At 48.3% G+C, this 23,319-nt stretch overlaps 1 protein-coding gene across 1 annotated transcript; it reads right to left on the reverse strand.

Moving 5' to 3' along the window:
* Positions 1-7,818: 7,818 nt before the first annotated feature.
* On the reverse strand, positions 7,819-9,464 carry GSX1 (GS homeobox 1). Its single transcript, XM_054628250.2, has 2 exons — positions 9,038-9,464; positions 7,819-8,604 (listed from the first exon to the last, which is right to left on the reverse strand). The coding sequence occupies exons 1-2, from the start codon at positions 9,423-9,425 to the stop codon at positions 8,249-8,251; spliced, it is 744 nt and encodes a 247-aa protein (XP_054484225.1). The 5' UTR covers positions 9,426-9,464; the 3' UTR covers positions 7,819-8,248.
* Between the last annotated feature and the right edge of the window lie 13,855 nt (positions 9,465-23,319).

Here is a 23,319-nt window from a genome sequence, read left to right on the forward strand (position 1 = left end):
TGACCAGCAGCCTGAGTTCTTGATCCTACAGTCCCACAGAGAGTGCACACAGAACAGCCCTGCTGCCTTCTCCAGTATCCATACTTCTGTGAGAGGGCAGCAGTTCACCAGTTTAAAAGCACAATTTTCATCACCTCCAAATATAAGTTCTGCATGTTATAACTGCACTGGTGGGACAGCAGCTCTGCCCAGAGTACATGGTAAATTCCAGTGGTGTTGACAGCATCTCCCAACTCAGATTGGTGTTCGCTTGAATATCCTCAGTGACCTGAAGTTGTGTGTCGGAGTCGCTCATTGTTTATTTTTAAATGGTCTCCTGATATATGAGTCCATTTCTTGTATCTCTGACTCTCCAGAGGACGGAGGGGGTGATGAGCTTTGGACCACTGAGTTGCTTTAGCAATCCAAATAAAAACAAAGGTTGGGACCTCATTCGTATGAAGCGGATCCAGCTCTAGTTACCATGACACCATGACAATCAACTTGTTTACTGCTTCAAGGTACAGTCTAAACATTCTTGGCATGTCATTTGCATAGCAATATCCAGAATGCTTTGTGTCACTCTACTGTATTAGGGCTCTGCAAATGCATTGAAAGGTTTCTTTACATGTATGCTTAACTAAAGAGAAAGAAAGGAAGAGAAAGGAGAAGGGAGCTTTACTTTTGGTAGCATGTTTCATACAAAGTGTAATCTAAACTGTGTGCAAAATTAAACATAAGAGCTGGACACATGACCCCCATATGTTCTGGCGAAAGAGGGAGGGGGGTAATTATTCAGCAGAGGGTGGAAAACAACTGAGAATATCTAGGACTCATTTTGGCAGAGTATTTAAGCATGTGCTTAACTTTAAACAGGTGATTGACTGAAATGCAGGGAGAAAAAATAAAAAGATGCAGGGAAGTGAGAAAACTTAGATTAGTAGAAGAAAAGGAAATAATGTCAGGGAGCCAGCTCAGCTGTGTGAGCTGGCAGCACTGCAGAAGGGCCAGGGTGGGTGTGTTGGCTGGGAATAGCTGGTGGGTTGGAAGGGTGCATGGAGAGCTGTGCCAGGACACCGTGTACAGGGAAGCCTGTGTGGTGGTGAATGAGGCACCCAGGTGTCACCTGGCATAAACTGATGTGGTTCCTCTGCTTGCTCACCACTGCTGACAACCTGGGGGTTGGCTTCAACAGTTGTGCAAGCAGGGCTGGGAGTGAAACAGAGCCCCAAAATGTCTCTGAAAGGATGAGGCCTGGGGACAAGAGAGGAACTGGGGCAAGAATTGTGATCAATGGTAGTGAATGGCCAAAAGTATGCAGAGCTGGAGCTGGAGTCAGCCAGGGAGATGGAAATCTTACCAGTTAGTGCAGGCAGGAGTATGAGGGGGTAGTGGTAGGGAGGCTGAAAGCCTAGGAGGTGATGCAACAGCAGAACAGGTTTTTGATGTGCTGGAGCAGCTTGTATCTAGGTTGTGACAGGGTAAGTCAGCTCTGCAAGGGGCCAGGGTAGGGCTCAGAACTGTTTCACTGCAGTCACAGGCATCTAGGTAGAAGGCATGAGGTCCAGCAGGTTTGACAATGGCAATACTCCAGCTGTCTTGTCTTCCCTCTTGTGCCCATTGCACATCTAGGCTCTAGCACTGGTCATTCTCAAAAGAGCATCTTGATGGCCAGGAGCTGAGGACAGGAGTTTCCCACATCACCAGCTTTCATTTACCTTCCCCCTAGTACAGTGTGGTGTCCTCCCAGTTCAGGCACCAAAGAAAAATCAGTTGACACGGTGGCATCAAAGATAAGTATCTCTTGTGGATTCAGTGAATCTCTCAGAGTCTGGTCAACTCAGAGATCAAAGCTGGTTTTCTCTAGAGGAGAGAATTGATGGAGAGGCATGTTACACATTTCTGTGTCTGCTGTAATGAATGATCTGCAATCCTGTACACTGTTCCTAGCTGAGACTGTGGGGATAGACTCAGGAGGCAGTCCACACCAGATGTGGACAGCTTGCTCAGCAGGATAGCCTTTACAGATCAGGCATCTCCCTGCTACCTCCAGTAGAACACCAGCAAAGAGACAAACCTGCTCTGAAGGAGCCCTGCCTAGTGTGAAGGTCTGAGTAAGACAGCTCCCAGGAGTGTATTTGTGTCACTCCTCAGGGAGCAGCCTCTGCCTCATTCAGTCCATGTATCTCCTTTGCATCACCTGCCTTGCAGAGACCTTTTCTCCCCAGAGTTACTGATCCCCATGACTTCCTCTGGGTTTACATCACCAAGTGCAAAAAGACTGTGACTTTAAAGAAAACTTAACATATGTACATGTATTTTACCATTCTATGCTTCATGTTTTACCATATTATGCTTAATCCTTCTGCTCTGCCTTGCACACTACAAGCCACCTGAACACCTGCACATTTTTCAGGTCTGTATGGATTATCTAGTGTTATTTGGTACTTAGCTGAGGCTTGCTTGAAAAGGGGGTTCTTTAAAAAAAAAAAAAAAAGAAAAGGTGTAATCCAGGGCACTGCACACTTTTGTAATCTACCCTGAGCAGGATCAGTCAAGTACAGGCAGTTAGCCCCCCACACAGGATATTTAAATATTTTAAAATAAAACTAAATCCAGATGTATTTGCAGCCACAGCTACCGTGTATTCTCTCCAATAATCTGGCTGTGTCTGTCTTCTGTGTTTATGCTTTCTGGTGTAAATTCACTTGTGGAGAACCATTTGAGGTGCCTAGATGCATGCCTAGTCCTATTTTAGATGTACCAGGGTACCTGACATCCTCATCAGACTGGCAGAAGTGACCTTTCAGCTGCAGACCCCTCTGGAGCAGTGACTGAAGCCATCCAGACCAGATACTCCCACCCAAGATCTAACATACTAGTACACACCTATGTTCAAGCATGGGAGCCACTGCCCATCCAGCTGCAAAGTGCATAAAATAATGTATTTGTAGTCCGTGGCTGATGGTAACATATTTAATATGTTATTTAGCTAACATAGCTAAACATATTTGCTAACATTTTCATATTTGGAAACCCAAGGCTGAGGAAAAGAACAGACAAAGATCTGACAGGAGTTACTGTCTCCAAGGCACATTTTGGGTTCATGCTAACATCCTATTGATGTGTTTTCTCCAATTTGGTCTTTATAGACTGATAGCAAATCTGTGACAAAAATGTACTCTTTTCCTGGTGTTCTTTCTTGGAAACAAGCCCAACAGAAAATGCCAAGGAGGAAAGGGCAAGTTGTAGCAGAATAAGAAAGGGGATATAGCAAACTTAACAATGAAGACTTTTTCCTGGTTATGATAATTGCTGCTTCCTTTTTTAATTAGCTATTTAATTTGGTTTTATTTATATGTGCTGGGTACATATGGGTTATATAAAATAGAGTATATAGAGTAGTTCCAGAGCAATCAGCTGTCCAGCACCAGGCAGCCATTCCTGTAGAGCTACAGCCATATTAAGCATCAGGCCCAGCCATTTGCTGTCATCATCAGTGTCAGTATCCTAGGAGATGTCCTGATCTTGCATAATTACATCCTGATAAATGAGTACTTTGTGCTCATAGCAAAAACACTTTCAAAATTAATGTAATTGAGAGAGAGCTACTGTTGATGTACCTGTCTCCAAATCATTTGGAATATCATGCAAAACTGTTTTATTTAGGATCTTTTTTTAATACCTGCCTGTATTTTAACGTAATCACATTCATAGACCAAATTATATTGTCCTTAGAGAATCAAATTTCAGAGCTGCCCTCAGGAACCTAAAGATTAAAAATTAATCCTTGTTATCCCAGTAAATTAATAGGTAAGGTTCATTCTAAGTAAACAAGAGTGATAGAAAAACACCCAGTTACCCACAGCGTAATGCAATTCCAAAGCAGCAAGTCCATTTACCCCAAACACTATCCCAAACCCATGGGGCCAGCTCAGAGCTGACACTGTGTAAATACATTAACTGCAGATAAACCAAATTGTGTAATTCCTGAATTAATAATGTGGTTAAGAGTAACAACATTTAAAATACCAATGCATGTTTTCAACTGTAAACCTATTTGATGCAGCCTTTATGTGGAACCAAATGAGGCTGAGAGATAAAAATAAAAATCACATTAATGTAAAAGCCAAATAATAAAAAAAGCAAAATTAATACTAAGTAGATGTAAGTACACAGGTAATTAATGTTGAAAAGGTTCTTCATTCCAAACCTTTGGGTTTTTTCCCAGGTATCCATATCAGGTTCACAATTTGTGCCTGTGAAAAGAGAGTGGTTGCATATGTGATGGGATGGGCTGTAGGACACCAAAATTCAGCAATGCCAGTGTGTGGAAAAGAGAGCCCAGCATAATCTTTTGTCCTCCTTCCCCTGCCAGGACAGTCACTTTTGCTTGGGGATACAGTCCTTACAGCCTTCATAGCATCCAAAGAGCGTCCTCTCTGCATGCTAGGGCAGAAGTAATTCAATTTTAAGACAGAAATATGATCAAAAAAGTATATGCTGGAAAATATTCAAACCCACTTTGTGCACTTATAAATCTGATTCCTGTTGGAATCAGGTGAGACTGGGCATTTTAGATGCTAAAATGCGTAAGTAACTTTCAGAAACCTGCTGTCAAAATGGCTAGAGATAGAAAGTTGAAAATTGGCATGTTATGACATTCGCTTTAGCAGAGGTGCCCGCGCTCTTCCCACAGCAAAATGACTTTAATTTGCCCAACCTCAGAGTCCTTGAAAATGACACTCTGAGCATTTGCTGTAATGATTTCTCACTAAATTAGAAAAATGCCCAACTAAGGAGGGATTATCTCTGCATGTGGATGTGGCATAATGACTGTCAAGTGCACTGAGAGCCCCACTGGGCTTTGCAAGGTACACAGGGTCTGCAGCAGAGGCCAGCATGCATCGGAGAATATTAATACTGTCTTGTTGGGGCCATCCATTGTGATACTCCACTGCTGTTCAGACAAAATTATACCATATGAGGGAATTCTCTTTGCTACTTTACATATATGAGGTACATTTTAGAGCTGAGGATTGTTCCAAATTGTCTGGCTGACAAACTCAGTCCATAAAGGATGCGGTCACATGTGTGCCTACACTCACTGTAATGTGTGCACTGGCTGGGGTAGCATCACTACAAAATTCTTCCTTGCAGCCCACATCTGCTGTGCCTGCAGTGAGGATGTGATAGTGAACTTGATTCTGCACACCCATAAAGTTTTCCAGCTGCTCTCACCAGCTCTGGTTCCTCAGGACAAAATGTGTTTGTCCACAAGGTACTGTTTGTCTGCCAGGCACCCTGCTGCCCAGGTTTCACAGTGAGCAAGGAGCAAGCTGTGTGGGCAATGCCACTGCCTCATCATCCCTATCACAGTGGTGAGAAACTCTCCCTGCCTGCCTCAAAACAGGGGTGTGAAGAGGCACATTTTGTACAACAGAACTTGTGCCATGGAGGAACGGAGACATGGTGGGAATGTGCTGGCAGACAAGGATGTTGAGAGCTTCAGCAGTGCTACCACAGTACCACTCCAGCAGCAACAGTCACACACTCAGTGCTGGTGTTCCTTGCATGTCACTGCCAGCCAGCTGGCTCAGTCCCCTGCTGCTGAACAGGCACAAGGGGCACACACACGCGCCTCTACGGGTGCCACTGACTTCAGTGCCAGTCCTCTGTAAGAGGATGCCAGACCCCTTGCTGAACCTACATTAGACTGTTTCTGCCTCTGTTTTGCAATGACTTTTCAAAACAAGCCTGGTAAACATGAGCAGGATGGGAGGTGAGTGCTGGAAAATCTACAGGGCCCTGCTGTGCAAATTAAGGTCCTCTGAGGGGTCTTTTCTGTTGAAACTGGTCCACTGGGGAAGAACGGGCACGCAGGGAACATTATGGGGCTAAGCACCAGGCAAGACTGTGACTGAGTGACTGACTCTTGTATCAAGGCCAGATTTTAGTCTCAAACCTGCCAAATTCACCCCCAACAGTCAAGGGAAAAGGAACAAGAAAGATGCTGCCCATGGGTTGTTGTAACTACAAGCTTGCCCTGCTATCCCATCTCAGCTGGGTAATGTGAGAAGCCAGCAGAGGAGGAAGCCAAGACGGAGAGGTAAGAGGTCTAAGGGTCCCAGGAGTAAGTAGATGAAGGAAGGCCACCAAGGAGCCTGAACATTTTGTCCATTTGCCTCAATCTTGATAATGCAGCTACCTAGTGTCAGCAAATCCTTGCAACTTCCAGACAGGGGAACACAAATCAGCCCAGACCAGCAGGGTGAGAGTACTGCTTTGTGCCTGTCCTGCACTGTCATGTCTAATGGTTCCCTTGCACTTCACATCATCCTGAGTGTCCTGAGAGGTCCACAGAGTGCCATGGGCTGCAGGGTCGCACTTTCCACTCATCCGTGGGGTGGAGCTGCAGGAACCATAGATCTCCCAGACCCACAGCTCTACAAGGTGTCTTGGGAAGGATGGAGGGTGACAGGTTTGTTTTATGGACAGGACTTGATGTTGTCCCAGCAGTGGGACTTTTACCTGCTTCGCCTTTACCCTGGTGCCCAGGGATCCCAAACCCACAGCTTCCCACACCAACTTCAGCCTGTGTGCGGAGCAGCATTGACCTTCTCCACAGGGATTTCCCATGAGGGACAACATCCCCCTGCCTCTTCCTGGTGCATGTTTTGTACATGCTCTGGGATGAAAACTGGGTCCCATCCTGGTGCGGGCAGGAACCTACGGTAGCCTAGGGACCCAAGCACATTCCGCGGATCGCAGGGCATGAATCCCGCCGTGCCAGGCGGTGCAGCTCTGCAGACTCGCGGGGAGAGTCGAGGCATCGGCTGCGGGTGCAGGGACGGCCGCTGCACCCACTGAATTGGTCCCCGTGAGCCCGAACGGAGCGGGAGTCCCGGCACAAGGGGCTTTTCCCTGCACCAACGGAGCGGCGGCCGGAGTGCCGGGCTCTGAGGGTCCCGCACCCGAGGAGGTTGATGCCAGTCCAGCCCTGCGCCACCGCTTGTGGCACCCCCGGGGCCGCGGGACCTCTCGGCTGCTTCCGACGGGGCTCCCCGCTAGCCAGCGGGACGAGTCACCGCGCAACGGGAAACAGCGGCAAAGCGCTGCCGGGAGCGGGGCTGGCGGGACCCGGTAGCCGTGAGGGAGGGAGCCCCAGCAGGGTCGGTCCCGGCCCCGGCCGCAGCCCTGGAGGGTTAGCGGGAGGCTGGGACAGCCCTTCCTATCTGGCAGCCGTGGACACCGGGACAGAGGAGCCGAGTGCCGGTGGCAGCCAGGTGTTCATATGGCCCTACAGCCGCGGGCAGGCTTGTGGCTGGGATGGCGACGAAAGGTGCTCAGCCCAGCCTCTCCCCGGCCCGGTCTTTAGCTCCGCGGGGGAGGACCGAGAGAGCCCCCGGGGTTCTCTCAGAAGGCGGGGGTCCCAAGCACCCCGTACCTTCAGCTCGACACGGAGAAAGGAGGACTCCCCGTCATCTGCGCTCGCCGGAGCGGGCGGGTCCCGGTGCCAAGCCGCGGCGGAGAGGGTTGGAGAGCGATGGTGCTCCCAGCGCACGCCCGCGGACGCCGAGGGGCTGCTTTCTACGCGGAGAGAAGGAAATAAACCACCAACGAGCTTTTATTTTTATCATAATCATTATTATCATCGCCATCATCGTTTCTCTGCACATAAATAAATAAATAAATATCTCCCGCGGGGAGGGAGTGGGACGGAACGGTACAACCAGAGTTGTGCGCTCGGCAGCAACGAAATCAAAGCAAAACAATTTTGTAAAGGGGAAAAAAAAATAGGGAAGAAAAAAAATAGGGAAGATAGTAACCCAAACAGCCTTCAACCCTCCCCATCCGTCCGCCCGGTTTTGGGCACCGCCGAGTTACTGGAGGGAGCCCGGGACAGCATCCCTCCAGGCGGGCGCAGCGCCCGTGCCGCGCAGCATCCGCGCACTCCGCGCCCGTGTGGGAGCGCGGGGAGGTCTGCGAGGAGCTTCCCGGGCCCGGGGATGCGCCTGCGGGGAGACAAGTGAGAGAGCACTATGGGGGGACGCCTGGGGTCCTAGGGAGAGTTTATTTACACCAGGGTGCCGGGACACCCGTCCCCGTGGGTCGGGGGTCTAGAAAGGCGAGAAAGTCCTTCGTAAATTACACAAATTATACAAAACAGTATAAAATCCTTCGGCTGCATGTCAGCACCGGGGCAGGCAGGACTCCCTCCCCTGCTTTCGCCACAGTTCCTGCGGAGCCAGGGTGGGTGTGCGAGTGGTTAGGGGGTGACTGCGAGACCTCTGTCATCCTTCCCCGAGGAGGACGGAGACATGCGCAAGTCCTCGTCGTCCTCCGAGCACTTAGTGGTGGAAAGGGACGAGCATTTACAGCTGTGGCCGCCCCCCCCGCCCCGGTGGGAGCTACTTTTGCCTTCTTTCTTGTGCTTGACCCGTCGGTTCTGGAACCAGATCTTCACCTGCTTCTCGGAGAGGTTCAGGTAGGTGGCGATCTCGATTCGCCGCAGTCGGGAGAGGTACATGTTGGAGGCGAACTCCCTCTCCAGCTCCAGGAGCTGCGTGCTGGTGAATGCGGTGCGCATCCGCTTGCTACTGGGCAGCTGGCTGGACGTGCTGTCTGGGAATGGAGAGGACCGTCAGGACCGCCCGGACCCTCCGCCGCCCGCCCCGCACCGCCGGGCATTCGCCGCTCCCCGCTGAGCCCTCCTTGCCGCCCACCCTGCGGGGCCGCAGCCCCCTCCTCGTCCCCGGGGGGCCTGAGACCCAGCAAAAGACTGTCAGGCTGGAGTCCGAGCCCACAAGGGCTCCGCGGCCGCCTCTCCTTCCCCGTCCGCGCAGCCTGGCTCGGAGGCTCGGCGGGCAGCAGGGGCCATCCCCAGCGCAGAGTCCGGGGCACCGGCAGAGAGAGGAGCCGGCACTCCCCGTCCGGGCAGGCATCCCCCTCCCCAGGTGTCTCCGGCGGGGTGCCCCGGGGTCCCCATCGCCTCCCCGCAGTGCCCACCGCTGCCATGCAGGCATGCACCCCCGCTCGCCGCCCCTGCCCGCCTTACCCACGGAGATGCAGTGGAACTGCCGCGGGTCGGGCAGCGGGTAGGCGCCCTGGTAGAGCGCCGGTGCGTGCCCGACGCTGACGGCGGAGACGGAGTGCTGCTGGCGGGCCAGGGGCGAGTGGCAGTACTGGGAGCCGAAGGGAGGGAAGGAAGCCTTGATGAGGGGGATAGCGGGCGGCGGCGGGTGCAGCTGGGAGGCGGTGACACAGAGCGGGCAGACGCAGAGCAGCCCGGCCTTGCGAGCGTGGCAGGCTCCAGCCGGCAGCCCGGGCAGCGGGTGCGAGGGGTGCACGGCGTAGGGGAAGAGCGGCGGCGGAGGACTGCCCTCCCCCTTCTTCTCGCCCGCCTCCCGCAGCACCAGCGAGTCCACCAGGAAGGAGCGCGGCATTGCCCCGCGCAGCCCCGCGCAGCGCCCCGCGCAGCGCCCGCCCGGCGCCGCTGGCCAGCCCGAGTGGTGCTGAACGGCGCCCGCCGCCCGCTTTAAATAGCGCCCGCGCCATGTGATGGCGGCGCCGGGCGCTCAATGGGCTTTCTGTGGCTCTTCTCTTGGCATTCACGCCGCACGCTCCCTCATTATTTCCCTTGTTAACTAAATGAACTGCATAATGTACTCTATTCTTGTCGACCCCACCCACGCCGTAGCAGGCGGCCTCTCCCCTCCTCTCCCTTTGGCGGGGTTATTTTCTCATTCTCTCGCGATTTAATATTCTTTTCTTTCTCTTTATCGCTCTCCTTCGCTTTCAGCCCAGCTTTCAGCCCGCTCCCACTTGTTTATTTTGCCGGCTGCAGCCGCGGTCTCCGCCGGCGCAGCTTCCCTGCCAGCCCCCGGTGCCTTTCCCACCTGTGGCACCAGGTCGGCCCCCCGGTGCCGACGGCCTCTCTCTCTCCCCTCGCCTCTGGGATGTCTCGTCCCTACTGCCTCGCCCGCCGCCTTCCCCATCCCCGCGTCTTTGTTCCCAGCCTGAGTCCGGGACCCGCCACTTATCACTGTGGCCGCCGTCGGGCGAAGCCCCCGGCCGCAGAGATGTGCCAGCCGGCGCTCCACCGGCAAGGACATCCGCCGGGCCTCTGCGTGGGCGTGGGCGCCCGGGCACAGCTCACGGGTGCGGAGAGCCACACGCATCCCGCCTGCGCTGGTGCGGGTACAGAAAACCCGATCCGCACATAGCGCTCCGTGCCGGCGGCACCCGCGGAGGCAGAAGAGGCGCTCGGCAGGCACATTCCGCGTGTCTTTACCCCTGGCCCCCGTGCCCGGTCCCAGCGGTAACACCTGCCATCGCTCCGTGGCACCGTGGCACCCACGTGCGGCCGCCCCGACCCCGGCCACCAGCAAACCGCGCCAGCCCGAGCCCGCATCGCCGCGCACAAGCGCGCCGGGGAGTCCCCGGGGCTGCGGGGGCCACAGGCAAGCGGCTTGCTTTTTCCCGAACGATGAGATTTAACTTGAGCGCCGCGGCCGTGTCTGGGTGTCGCAGCACAGGGACCTGCTGAGTTCACAGCGGTCCCCAAACGGAGCGCGCATCCCTCGGAGCTCAGGCGCACCGGCGCTGCCCCGTGCAGCCGCTCCCGAGCCGCGCTCCTCGGAGCTCGTTGGTTTAGTAGGTGAATAAGGAATGCTAACAAATAAGAAAAAGAAATAATTCGTGGGGATACGTGTTCTACCCCGGTTTTCCCGTTTAATATACGGGCAATAAAAAGACAAACGCACCCTCCGACCCCTGTCAAAACGTGGGGAGATTGGTCCCTACAGTAACCTCCCCGCCTCGAAACCAAACGGAGTTTTTGAAAGGAGGGGAAAAAAGGGGGAAAGGAAGAAAAAGCCTTGAAAGTGGTGTACTCCGTGTCTCAGGGCTGTGCAGAAGTTGTTTTGCCCGTGGTTACATTTCTTATAGTAATCCACGGGTGTTTTGCCGAGAGAGACTATTGATGCCCGAGCCTAAAAGTGTACTGATGTGCACAAATGAACGGCGAAAAATTACAGAGCGAAGAAAAACGAATGTTAATAAAAACTCAGTCCCGCGATGATATAGAAAGGATTCCTAAGTGTCCTTTCCCTGAAAGTGTTAATAGGGTTTGGATTTTTCTTTTCGATTTTTGAGGAAAGGTATTTTAAAACATTTTCCGCCGGAGCCGGGTCCCGGGAAGAGGCATTTTTTCCCCGCTGAGAAGTGGCTCGCCACCGGGGGTGGAGGATTCAGCCTTATTCCGAGGGATTCCCGCTGCCCAGGGGCTGAACCCCGGGGCTCCGAGCCGCAGGAAGGCAAAGGGTTAACAGCTTCTGAATGCACACCAAGCCCAAAGCTACTGGGAAAGAATATCCAAAAAAATAACCAGTTTTTTTTTCCAGCCGCTGGACCTTATTGAATGTCATTGAAGAAAGTTTTGAATGCCAGATAAAGAGAGGCGAATTAAAGTGTGTGACAGCAGAGGATAAGCAAACACAAAGAGAACTCTGTCACACTTTGGGCAAAATCCGTGGGCTTTTTACCAAGCCTCTTCGCTATGATTGAATTAAGTAATAGGAAAACATTTTCTTTCAGTTTAGAGCCATTAGACAAAAACTTCAAAGCGAATAACACTTTTTAATGTGCAGCTCAACAATGGAATCTGTTTTGTGCTGAAATGTTTAAATGGTTTGTTGTGCAACTGTGGGCTGAAATAACCTAGACTGCAGCAAAATAGCATCCTTCAGGCCGTTTTATGAGGGCTTGAAACTAGCACAGACCTTTAATCCCAGCACTTTAAACTAGCTCCCCTCCCCGTCTTTTTGCGCCCCCCTCTTTTTTGGGGTTTTGTTGTTGTTGTTTTTTTTTTTTAATAGAGGAAATTCTCCTCGTATATTTGCTCTCTCGGAACGATCGCCGCTGAACGAAAAGGGCTCCGAGAGAGGGGGAAAGAGACCCGCCGGCGGGGTCCGCGCTGCAGGCGGCTCGGGGGCCGCGGGGGGAGCCCCTCCCGGAGCTGCCGCTGCTCCTGGGGCGGGGGCCCCGGCCCCGGGGGGGTCCTGCCGGGACAGGGTCCCCGGCGGCAGCGGGAAGTGCCGGCGCTTGGGCTCCGCACGGAGAGAATGGCCGGGGGTAGCTGCTACCCCCGCACCACACCCCCGGGAAGGGCATGGGGACAGGGAAGCGTCAGGGTGAGCATCAGCTGGGGGACCCTGAGAGAGGGGAACGTCAGGGATAGCTGAGGGGATGCAGGAGAGAGAGGGCAACAGCGCTGGCACTGACTGAGCCGTGCCTGTCCCCCTGGGGATGGGTGACCTGCGACACGGCTGCCGCCGAGGGGACAAGGTGTCACACTGCCGCTGCCTGGGGGCGGCTGTGCCATCGGTGAAAGGAGCTCCCTCTTCGTTTGGAGGGACCAGCCATCATCGCCTTTTGTGATGAGGCCCTGACCGTCCGCGGTGCTCGCCGCTTCTCTCCCAGGGTAGGAGGTGCCACGCACCATCAATCCCTAAGTACGACACGGAGAGGTGCTTTAGTTTGGGAGCTGTGGGGACGGGAGGATGAAATCCCGCTGGAATGGGAAGGAATTGCTATTTCCAAGGAGACCACGTCCTTGGTAGCTGAGCAGGGCTGACGATTTGTGAGTGACTGTAATATTCTCCAGCCTGTCCCGAGAAATCATTTTCCAACGTAATTATTTTCCAATTTTCCAATACTTAGCAAAATGTAAATCAAAGCCAATACTGAGCCACAAGGCACATGCCATGGGAAGGATTGTCCAAGGAATGTGCTTATACACTGGACAAACACACCCAGGAGCAAACCTGTGAGATACCTGTGAATCTCTTCAATTAACCTGATCACTGAATGATTCTGAGTTTGAGTAACCTGGTTTTGGTTTGCTTGGTTTACTTCTGCTGCCAGTGATCCACAATAACAGGGATTCCAGAAACATAAGCTGTGTTTGTGTTTCATTTCAGTTTTTCCAAAATAAAGGCTAAACCACAGGGGGTTTTGTCATGTGAGTTTTTCTTTATCTCTTGTCTGTTCAATCAACTCCTCTCAAATTTATAATTGTAGAATTTATGTAGCCTGTCAGCAAAGGGGGCTTTAAAAAAGGAGAGTCTATTTACAAGGACAAATATTGCTAGCATGAAGGAGAATGAGTTTAAACTGGAAGTGGAGAGATTTAGAATATTTGTTAGGTAGAAATTCAGAAGGTAGTGAGTGAGACATTGGAACAGGTTGTCCAGAAAAGTTGTGGATGTCCTGTCCCTGGAAGTGCTCTAGGCCAGGCTGTAATGGGACCCTGAGAACCTGGGTCTCATTCCATGTTTCTGTGACCCAGTCCTGCCACATTTCCATGTGTTTCATCCAGTTTCATCTGTTTTCCATCACAATTTATCAAGATGATAGCTTATCTTGCCAGTAAAACCTGTGCCACAGGACCAAATCAAAGCTGCTTGTTTCTGTAACATTTATTTTCTCTTTCCACAGCAGATACCTAGGGTAGAGATTTGCCGTTTAGATCTTCTTCAGTCCCATTGGTTCCTAACAGGATTGGTTTATAAGGAAATCTTGTACTCATCTTCTAAGATGACAATTTGTTGATTTGACCTTTCACTGAGGAGGCCATTCCAAAGATGTAGCTGGACATAAATAATAACAAAGTAACAAGAAAAGTGGGAATATGCAAAACCAAACAATTTAAAATAACCTTTTGCTTTTATAGTGAGACCACAGTTTAAATTGCTGGTGACCTTGTAGGACAAAAGTACTCAAAGGATGGAGAAGTGCCTGAGAGTAATGAAGACAAGGAATTGCAAAAGAGGAGTTGGATATTAGTTTTGCAGATGCTGTTAAAATACAAAATTGTTAGAAATACCATCCTTCAACCTCAGAATCCACCCTATTTCCCAACCCTTTTTTATTGCCATCTTGTCCTTTCTCCAAACTTCTCACCTCTATGTATTTCAAGTCCTCTACAAACTGAAAGCTTTAGAGGTTGTCAGACTGCTCTTTGAGAGCATCCAAGGGGAAATTCCGTCATCTTGTACGGTAAGAAGCTGTATCACATCTGTTGTTTATATGAAGCATTTGAACAGTTTCCTGTAGCTGATATACTTCTTTTTAATCACATTAACGTGATTAAAAAGCAGGTTTTTTCTATAATTTAAAAGAGAATATCAGAGAGCTGAGGATACTAGAGCCAATAAAGCCACTGAAGAACAAGCTCCCAGGTGGAGTTCCCCAACACATAGAAGGCATTTCCTGGATGCTTTTGCAATGCTGCTGCACAGCCATGTGCAGAAATGCATCACTGGTGCTGCCAAAGGAGGAGTATGGAAAATGGGACAGGGTGTGCTGCTCTGGATCAGGTGCTGGGAGGTTGAACCTGGTGAGTGCAAGGGTTGTGAGCAAAGAGGGAGGTTTGCTTACCTGCTCCAGGGTTTTCTGTGTGCTAGTGGCATGGTGACAGAGCCTGAAAGTTGCAGAACTGTGTAGCCTGGTCCTTCTCTGATGCTGACCAATACATGTTCCTCAAATGTTTATCATGCATGAACACGAAATGCTTATCCTAAATGTTTGCTCAGCTTGTGCGAAGCAGACCTCACCAAAGTATGTTAATTCCTTTAACTTGCCAGTCCTCACAGTAGGCTGAGAAAATGAGCACGCTACACTGACAAAGTAATTTTCTTATTTTCATTACATTTTTGAGGACTTTAACACCCCTTTTCAACACAGTAGAGTATCCAGAACATATTAGGTTACTTATGTTTGTGTCTGCATATCTGGATATGAATCTAATTATATATGTTTATATTTATATTTATTTATATTATATATGTTTATATTTATATTTACATATATTTATATACAGACATCTCAAGTGTGTATGGTGGATGTTGATAGCCCTACAACCATACTGTGGCAATTATATGAGAAATAATTTCCTGGAAACAGAGCCATTTGTTGACCTCCTTATATTTGCATGCTAATCTTCTAGTTTACAGCAGATTGTTTCTTAGAGACACAAAACTACTGGTTAACACAAGTTAACAAAAATAGTATCAGGGATATCTAAGCCAGTACATGACAAACATATGTGATGGCACTGCCTTTTTTTTTGTATTTCAAATGCAAGTAAAGCCTGTGATTTTCTTTCTTCTGCTTGTTTGTTTTGGTAAGCATAGTGACCTAACACTAAACAAAGTTTGGTTTTGTAGTTGTTACAGGCTGTCCTGGATTAGTAACAGACCTGGGAAGTTTCCTGATCAAAATGTGAATGTCACAAATCTGACTTCAGGCCCTTTTGCTGTTAGACCTTCATCTTCCACATTTGGAGAGGGATGTCAAAGACTCTCCTGTCCTATGTGCCCGTGTACCTGGTGTGTAGAATCCCAGCTGAGCTACTGCTGGGGATGTGCATGAGCAAACAGGCTCAAGGTTTCTGTTGAAAGAGCTCAATTTTTATCTTTAGTCCCTCCCACCATGGGCTAAGGTGGTTCCTTCCACTGTGGTCCAGCAATACTGTCCACCACATCATCCCAAGCAGAGCAGTCTTATATTTTGGGAAAATAGTCCAAAGCTGCATGCTTTGATATAAAAAAGAAGAACCCAAAGTATGGGCCTTATGCCAGTGAAGTTCAATAGGAAGGCAGCATACTCCAAAATACTAGCTGGATTTCTTGGACTTCTGGAATCCCTCAGGCTTGTCAGACCCTTGAACTTCAACTCTTGAAGTTTGTGAGAATACTTAATCATGAAAGGATAAATTCATGTCTGTATAAATGCTGGTCCCCAGCCATTGAAAATATTCTTTCTCCACTATGAGAAACAAAGGAATCTTAGCCAAATTTTATTCTTTGTGTAGTTGTGCTGTGGCTACATAAACTCTCCTCAGCGTGTTACCTGCCACTGCACCTATTACAGACATACAGGGAATGCATTGTTTTAAGAAGAGGGAATCCACAGAAGAGCTGGTCATTGTTGGCTCCCTTTGTACTCAGTGGGAAGAAACAGGTACCTGAACAGAGGGATTCATTTGACTTATTGCAGAAACCCTCAGAGTTAAAAAAATACAAATATCCCATCAGAAGTGCTTACCTGGTGCTATAAAGGGTCCCTAAATGCCTGCCCCAAATGCATGTGTAAGGGGAGGGTTATGGGTGCTGTGTCTCTGTCCTGCTCTGCCTCAGCTGTTGCCTTTTCTCATGGATGCAGGCTGTGACTCTTTGGAGCACTGAACTCTCCAGAAACCACAGAGCAGCACAGCGTGAGCTGTGTGGAGCCCCTCTACTCCCACTTTTGAATCACTGAATCTGACAATGAATCATTGTTTTTCTGACACCTCTTGCAGCTTGTATAGACGAGGTCAGAGCCTTTTAACTCTACTTCTGTCCCAGAGTATGGAAACTAATTAGAACCCTGTGTGGGTTTGGTGTTCCTGTCCCAGGAGACCAGATTGATCCATTAGATTTTAGGCAGGCATTCCCCTTTACTCTGTATTTTCTAACTTTTCCCTCTAGTTTTTCAACTCCGCTCCTTTCTTGGATGCTGTCCTTACTTTTCCTTCTCTTCTTCAGAGTGTCTGTAATTTTTTCCATCACCATCTTCCCTTGTTGTCTCTCTTCTCTTCTCTTCTCTTCTCTTCTCTTCTCTTCTCTTCTCTTCTCTTCTCTTCTCTTCTCTTCTCTTCTCTTCTCTTCTCTTCTCTTCTCTTCTCTTCTCTTCTCTTCTCTTCTCTTCTCTTCTCTTCTCTTCTCTTCTCTTTTCTCTTCAGCCAGATCAGTCTCTCAGTAAATGGAACACGTCTTCTAATAGCTTTTCATCCAGAAGTGTGAGAGAAAAGTTTTGAGTATGAAGTCTTCCAATTATCTCCTCCAAAAGATAAAATTAGAAGAGTTGATAGAGTCTTCTCCAAATTTTCACATTGCCCAGATGCAGGGCTAGGGAAAAAAAAAACAAAACAACAAAAAAACCCCAAACCAACAAAACCCCAAACAGATGAGGAGACTCTGCTGTCTTGGTCACAGGCACATAAAAAGCAGTAGGTTAAGCTTGCCAGAAAGAACCGGCTGTGGGAAAAGGAACATGGCAATCAGGAAAGAGAAGGGGATAAATTCAGAAATTTCAGTAGATATCAGGAGACTAATTGTTTTCAGAGGTAAACAAATATTTAGATCCAATCTTCAGCACCAACTGGAAAAGCTCAGCAATTGCACAAATTGTCCATTCTTCTCAAGAGATTTTAATCAAACTTCCCCTTGTTCTCTTTTGAGAGATAAGATGTTCTGCACCAATAAAAAACAGACTGAAGTGTGCCTGCCATGATTTTCCATCTCACTTGTCCTATGGACACTCTCTGTCTTTTATTTCATCAAATCCCTTCCAGCAGTATAAACAACCTCACATCAGGGAAACTCCTTCACCCTTCAGAAAGCAAGGTCCTTTTTTATCACTGGTGGTTTCAAAACTACATCTTCCTTTCTGGAGCTGAGGCAGAGAAGGAAGGCTCCTGCTTCTGTGTTGCTGCCTGCATCAGCAAGGCTTCTCTGCTTCTTCATAGAGCAATATGATTTAGATCAATGATAAAAATCTCCCTTTTGAGGGAAGAGACCTTCAGAGGGAATTACTGCAGTGGTGTCATGGGATAGGCAAAAAGAGCATGAGAGTACATGTGGGTTGTGCCTGTCTGTTCAGGACCTGTCTGTGGCTGAGATGCCCCTTTGAGACATGTGTTTGCAATCTAAGTTAGATGCCAAAAATACTTTGCAGGCATGACAAAAAATCCCATGTAAAACCTGCCCAGAATTAAGCTGAACATCCAGTGAAGGGTTCTACTACAGAGTCAAAATCATGACAAGTGTTTCCCACTCTCCGAAAACCAAAGAAATCACAATGATGCCAGTAAAACCTTTAAAAAATGATTATCCAAACCACAAATACACACACATAAATGCAATCTCGAGTCTGAAAATCACCACTGTGGCCTCCATGAAGCCTTCCAGCATGCAGAATTTGATTCAGCTGTTTGTTAGGACAGGTTATTTGTCAGGAATCAAAACAACACTGTAATGCCCTTCTGAGACCAGCTCATCCTGCAGACCCTGGGTCACTCCAGTGTGACTCATCACAGGTCCTGTCACATTTCTGTCAGTGCTTGGAAATGCTGTGTGAGGGTTAAAGAACACTTTCTTGTATGTTTGGCTCATATTTCACCTGGTTGTATCAGCCTGGGCTTGTTCAACCCAGGCAGTGTGGACAAAGCAGTACAAGTCCAACATTCCTTGTACATGTCCAGCATTCCTCGTACATGTCCCTTTAGTGGCCCCTTCAGTTATGCTTGGAAGTGAGAAATGGGGGAAATCATCTCTGCTGCAGCTCCCATGAGATGAGGGGAAAGCAGCCAAGATGTGGAAGTGCACAAGGGGAAGAGCTCTACCTCCTCCAGCTCCAACAAATATTATTTTTACTGTTTAAAATTTTATGGTACATGTGAGGGAATAATCAAGAATTAAATAAAAATGTATAAAATGTTATGATAAAAATGAGGGAATAATCAAGAGAAATTTTCCCTTAGTTGTGGAAAAATGAGAGTCCCCAGCAGACTCTCACAGAATAGCTTAGGAGAGAGAGGCACATAATTTATTAGAATGAAAAACTAACAAAGGACAACAACCAAAGAAACCAGCCCTTTCATTGAACATCTTTTTAAAATGTTGCCATTTATGATGCATATCCCATTTGCTTTTTATTTCTTGGATCAACATATCCATACCTGCTCTGCCACTCTTCCCCTCTGTTGTTTCACATCCTCTCCTAGGCAGCAGGGCATGGTGGATGGCTCCTGACCTTTAGCCACCTCTCAGCATCCTAACAGGACCAGTGCTGAGAGACTGTGGGCCCTTACAAGTGAAAAACTACTACCTCTGTGCTTCCTTGCCTCAAATTAAACTTTATTTCTTAAGTATTATTATATCTTTAGGTTCCTGGTCAGATATGTTTTGAAGTCAGTGGAAGAACTGCCATTGCCTCCAATGAATACCTATCACCTTGCAATACTTTCCAGGGGTTTATTGTCGTTCCCTCTTCTAGGAACATGTTTTGTGCTGTTCTTCACACCAGCTGAATAAAAACATTCAGCAGTCTCTGATCCTCCTCCCACTTCATGGTGCATCTTGACAAACCTCTATTTCCCATTCTGACACCAGGGAGCACAGTCCAGCCACCCTCTCCACATCCCACAAGTGCCAACAGCAGCAGCAGAAGTTGCTGAGCTGTGCTCAAACTTCAGGGGGGCCTTCAAGACTAGATACATCCTGTGTGATTAAATCCAAGGTAGGAGCTAATGTCAGGCAATACATCTTGCTTATTTTTGTGTTTGTATTAGTGTTTTTATAGGGAGCACTATTTCAATTATCTTGGAACAACCCCCTGGCCATCTCCTCAGGCTTGGTTGACTGAATAGTTTAAGTACATGTGAGTAGGGAGCCTTCTGGAAAAGAACAAAAAGGGAAGCTTTGCCAAGAGGGACATGAAGTGAGCACAACCTGTTAAATGCGGCCATGAGGACCTGAACCAGCTACTGGGTTCTCAAGAAACAGCAAAGCAGAGGCACAGTGGATGCATTGTCTCCAAATCATGTTCAGAGGATGGCCTCTTATCTGAAAATTAACATAGAAGAAGGTGTTGCAGAGACTTCAGGCTACACACCTGCCCCTGCTATGCTGCAATGCTGCTGGGGTGGGTGCAGCCCCAGAAGACAAATGTCACTCATCCATGGGGACAAGCACATTCTCTCCATAGCCACACCTTCCAAATTCACCATGCTGAGCTTGTGGCTGTTTCTAAATTACTGAGTGGATGGAAAGCTGAGCTGCAATGGAAAAGCAACACATCTAAAACCTAAATACTGTTTAATCTAATCCTAATAACTGTCTGTGCTTTGACCACTTTGCTGTAAAGATGACAAGGATCTGGGTCTCTAAACCCATCTTTCTCTGCTAGGACATCACTGACAGCCATGGATGAGACTTGCACAATGCTCATTTCAGTTCTGGAACAGAGGAAGCCACAATAGGTGTATGGCCTGTCCCCATCTACCTGCACAGTTGTGTTTATCTCCTGGTAGCTCACTTTTATGAAGATTCATGTCCAAAAAAGAATGTAAAGCAGAGTACACCTAGCTCACTGATACATGCTTTGGCTTCTCTGGGAGGAAAAATGCCCTGCACAATGCAATGTTTCTGCCAGCACAGGAGGCTGAGACCCAAAGAGAGAATAATAAGGTGCCTGAGTCATGTTTGTTAACTCCTCATGCATTAGAGAACTGTGTCCCCAGAAGCAGGAAAGCCCTAAAGAACAAAGGTGTTAGAGCCCAGAAACCAGCACAATCTCAGTTTCACCTTATGCAGTACAATACAGCCACATTACTGCATAGAGCTGGTGATAAAAACAGTGGTATTTTTAATGTTTGGTAGCACTAGGAGTAGGACAAGGCTCTGAATTTACAGGTTTTACATTGGCTGATATTTTACAGACTTTTTTCTTAGTATCATTAGAATAGAATAAACTTGTGGCAGATAAGGACATAAGTGCAATACAAATTATTAATATAATTAATAAAAGGATATTTGTCTTTCCATGGCAGAAGATGAAAACCAGACACAAACATATTCTTGAACTTCTTTTCTGCATATGTCTCAAAGGTCCCTTTGTCCACTTTCTAGATTGCTCACAGAAATGCCTTTCTCAAGCAGTGACTATTCATGGTTTCACAATGGACATGGAGGTCACTATTGGAATCAAAAAATTAAAACCTCCAAATTTTTCTTTTGCCATTAACTTCTAATATGGGACAAAAAAAGGCTTTATTTCCTTCAATAATAGATAAGGGTCAAAGGCTACACATTAAAATCCCCTCCATTAGGCACAGTCAATTGAATTTTGAAGTTGGGTTTTTTATTCTGGAGTCTTGGTTGGGAGCTAAATATAAGAAGAAGTCACATTTCCTGGAAAAAAAAAAAGCCTGAGGACAAAGGGACCTGCTGATGAGTGTTCACACAACTGCAGGCTATGGCAGCACTGCAGCCCAGGTTCTGACTCTCAGCTCTGAGGAGGCAGTGATGGATGATGGCCCAGTGTGAAGGCTGAGCAGTGATAAATGAGGCAGCCACGCTGAGCACACTCAGGGTAGCAGGGTAGTTTTACAACACATCATAAAACAACACTGGCTGCTGCTTTGATGGACAAAACTCATGGAGACTGGAGAGGAAATATCAGCTGTCTGTGACAAGCTGGGAAGGTCTGGCTGGCAACCGAATGCAAACAAGAGCACCTTTGATGGTGCTTCTCCTGGGAGAGCCAGAGCAGCCATTCTGCAGGAAAAGACAGTTCATTTTCTCTGTGGATTGCCATCCTTAGAGGGGCTGTAGGTCAAGATTGCTGAGCAACACAGGAGGCAAAACCTCTGAGTTATTTTGAGCCTTGGTCTCAGATACATAGGTATGGTGGGACATTTGGGACCTTGCTCCTGGATTTTGGAAAGAGACAGATGCCAAAACTTGGTGGTGAAATTTCAGAGGTTAACTGAGTGAGTTCATGATTTCATCAGTCCTTTGAGTGGACTTTCCTCACTGCAGATAGATGCCCTCAGGCCTGGGAGAGAAGAGAATGGCCAGCTTATGCACCTACACTTGTAGGGGACCTGTCTCTGTGACCTGCAGCTCTGCAAGAGCTCCAGCCAGCCTCATTTCTCTGGGACCCCATCCCAAAACTCTGTCAGCCACATGTCAGAGTCACACCCTGCCCCTGAGCAGTGACTGAACCACCCTGCAGTTTCATTACCCCAAGGCTGAAACTGTCCTGCACGTGCCTCACTCTCCACAGGTGAACACCTGCTGTTGAGAGCACACATGACCCAGCCATGTCTGTGGACTCACTCTGATGCATTTGGGGAGGAGAAGCAGCTGGAGAATGGTCTGGGCTAGGGTCAGGCAGGAGGGGATGGCTGGGAGGAGTGCACTGAGCCAGCAGTGTAGCCTGGGCAGGACTGGACATGTGATGGAGATGTGAGAACCTCGGCCTGGCACAGGAGATAGCAAGAGGCACCTCAAGAGTCTGGGTCAGGGAATGGAACTGTGAAGAAGCCTGTCACAGAAACCTCATCACTGGCATGTCAGAATAGCTGAAAAGAGGCACAAAAAGAGAAAAAATGTGGGGAAAATGGGTGAAGTAGAAATTGTGGTGCTAAGGAGATAATGGGATGAGGATGGTCAGAAGGAATCAGATAGGGGCAGGAGACTATTAACATCACACCACAGAATGGAATTTCTGCTCCTTCATTGTGCCTAGGAGCACACAGATGGCAAAGATGCCACAAGCTCTGAGCTTGGCCTGATACCCTGGGGTCTCATGCACATCCTGCAGAGCGTTCTCTGTGCAAAGCAAAGGAGAAAGAAGCACTTCAGACCCATGAGCTGCTAAATTGCAATTCAGTGCAAATGTTGCCCTGCGGCTGCCAAAGCTGAATGCAGAGGAATAAGAAACTTGGATTCAATCCCAGGCAAGGCATGTTTGGTCTGATGCAAACAAACATGTTTGTATTGATGTGGACCTCAAAACACAGCAGGAAACAAAACCAGTCCCCAAGCACGAGGGGACTTTCATCCCACATGATTCAGACCAAGATGTAAGAAATGTCAATGGGGCATTTACAGTGGCAGCTTTGCAAGGCTATGGGACCTCAGAGGTACAGCTGTGGGCCACTGCCTGCCCCCTGCTCTGCACCCATCCTGCTGCAGGCCTCTTGACCTGCTCCTCTGCTTAACTCTGCAGTGTCCCACATCAAGCTGGATGTTTTCCCCCCTGAATCCTCAAAGAGGATTTGGCTTTGAGGTTTTCTTTTCTTTTTAACTTGTGTTTGGAGAGGCATTATGGTCTTTTGTTGTATGATGCCTTTTGATCTGTGCTGCTGCAGTGAAGTCTGTACCTGCAAACTCCTTTCTTTGTGTTAGTTCAGTTTTCCTGACAAGACAGTGTCTTTGCAGGTTGAGGATCCCATTCAGGTTCAGAATAAGGATAGACATCACTTCTGCATCTCATCTCAAAGATAAACAATGTGGACAGTTCCATATCTCAGAGAATAATGTGATTGTAATACTAAACCTCAACTTGTTTCTGGTGCTTTCTACCCAACAGCAGCCACCTTTTCAAACTCTCCTCTGCAATTTGGACAACATGCAATATGATGTTATGTCTGCTTCTTAGCTCAAGCTGAAAACTTCATATAACCCAGGACTGTACAATCAGGACTGAGAAAAAATGGAAAGCAAG

The sequence above is a fragment of the Agelaius phoeniceus genome, chromosome 2, assembly GCF_051311805.1.
Source record: "Agelaius phoeniceus isolate bAgePho1 chromosome 2, bAgePho1.hap1, whole genome shotgun sequence".
Lineage (NCBI taxonomy): Eukaryota > Metazoa > Chordata > Aves > Passeriformes > Icteridae > Agelaius > Agelaius phoeniceus.

Coding starts and splice junctions, on each gene's coding strand:
- GSX1 (XM_054628250.2), bottom strand. CDS start 9,425: ATGCCGCGCTCCTTCCTGGTGGACTCGCTGGTGCTGCGGGAGGCGGGC. Junction 8,605..9,037: donor GTTCCACTGCATCTCCGTGG/GTAAGGCGGGCA, acceptor CTCCATTCCCAG/ACAGCACGTCCAGCCAGCTG.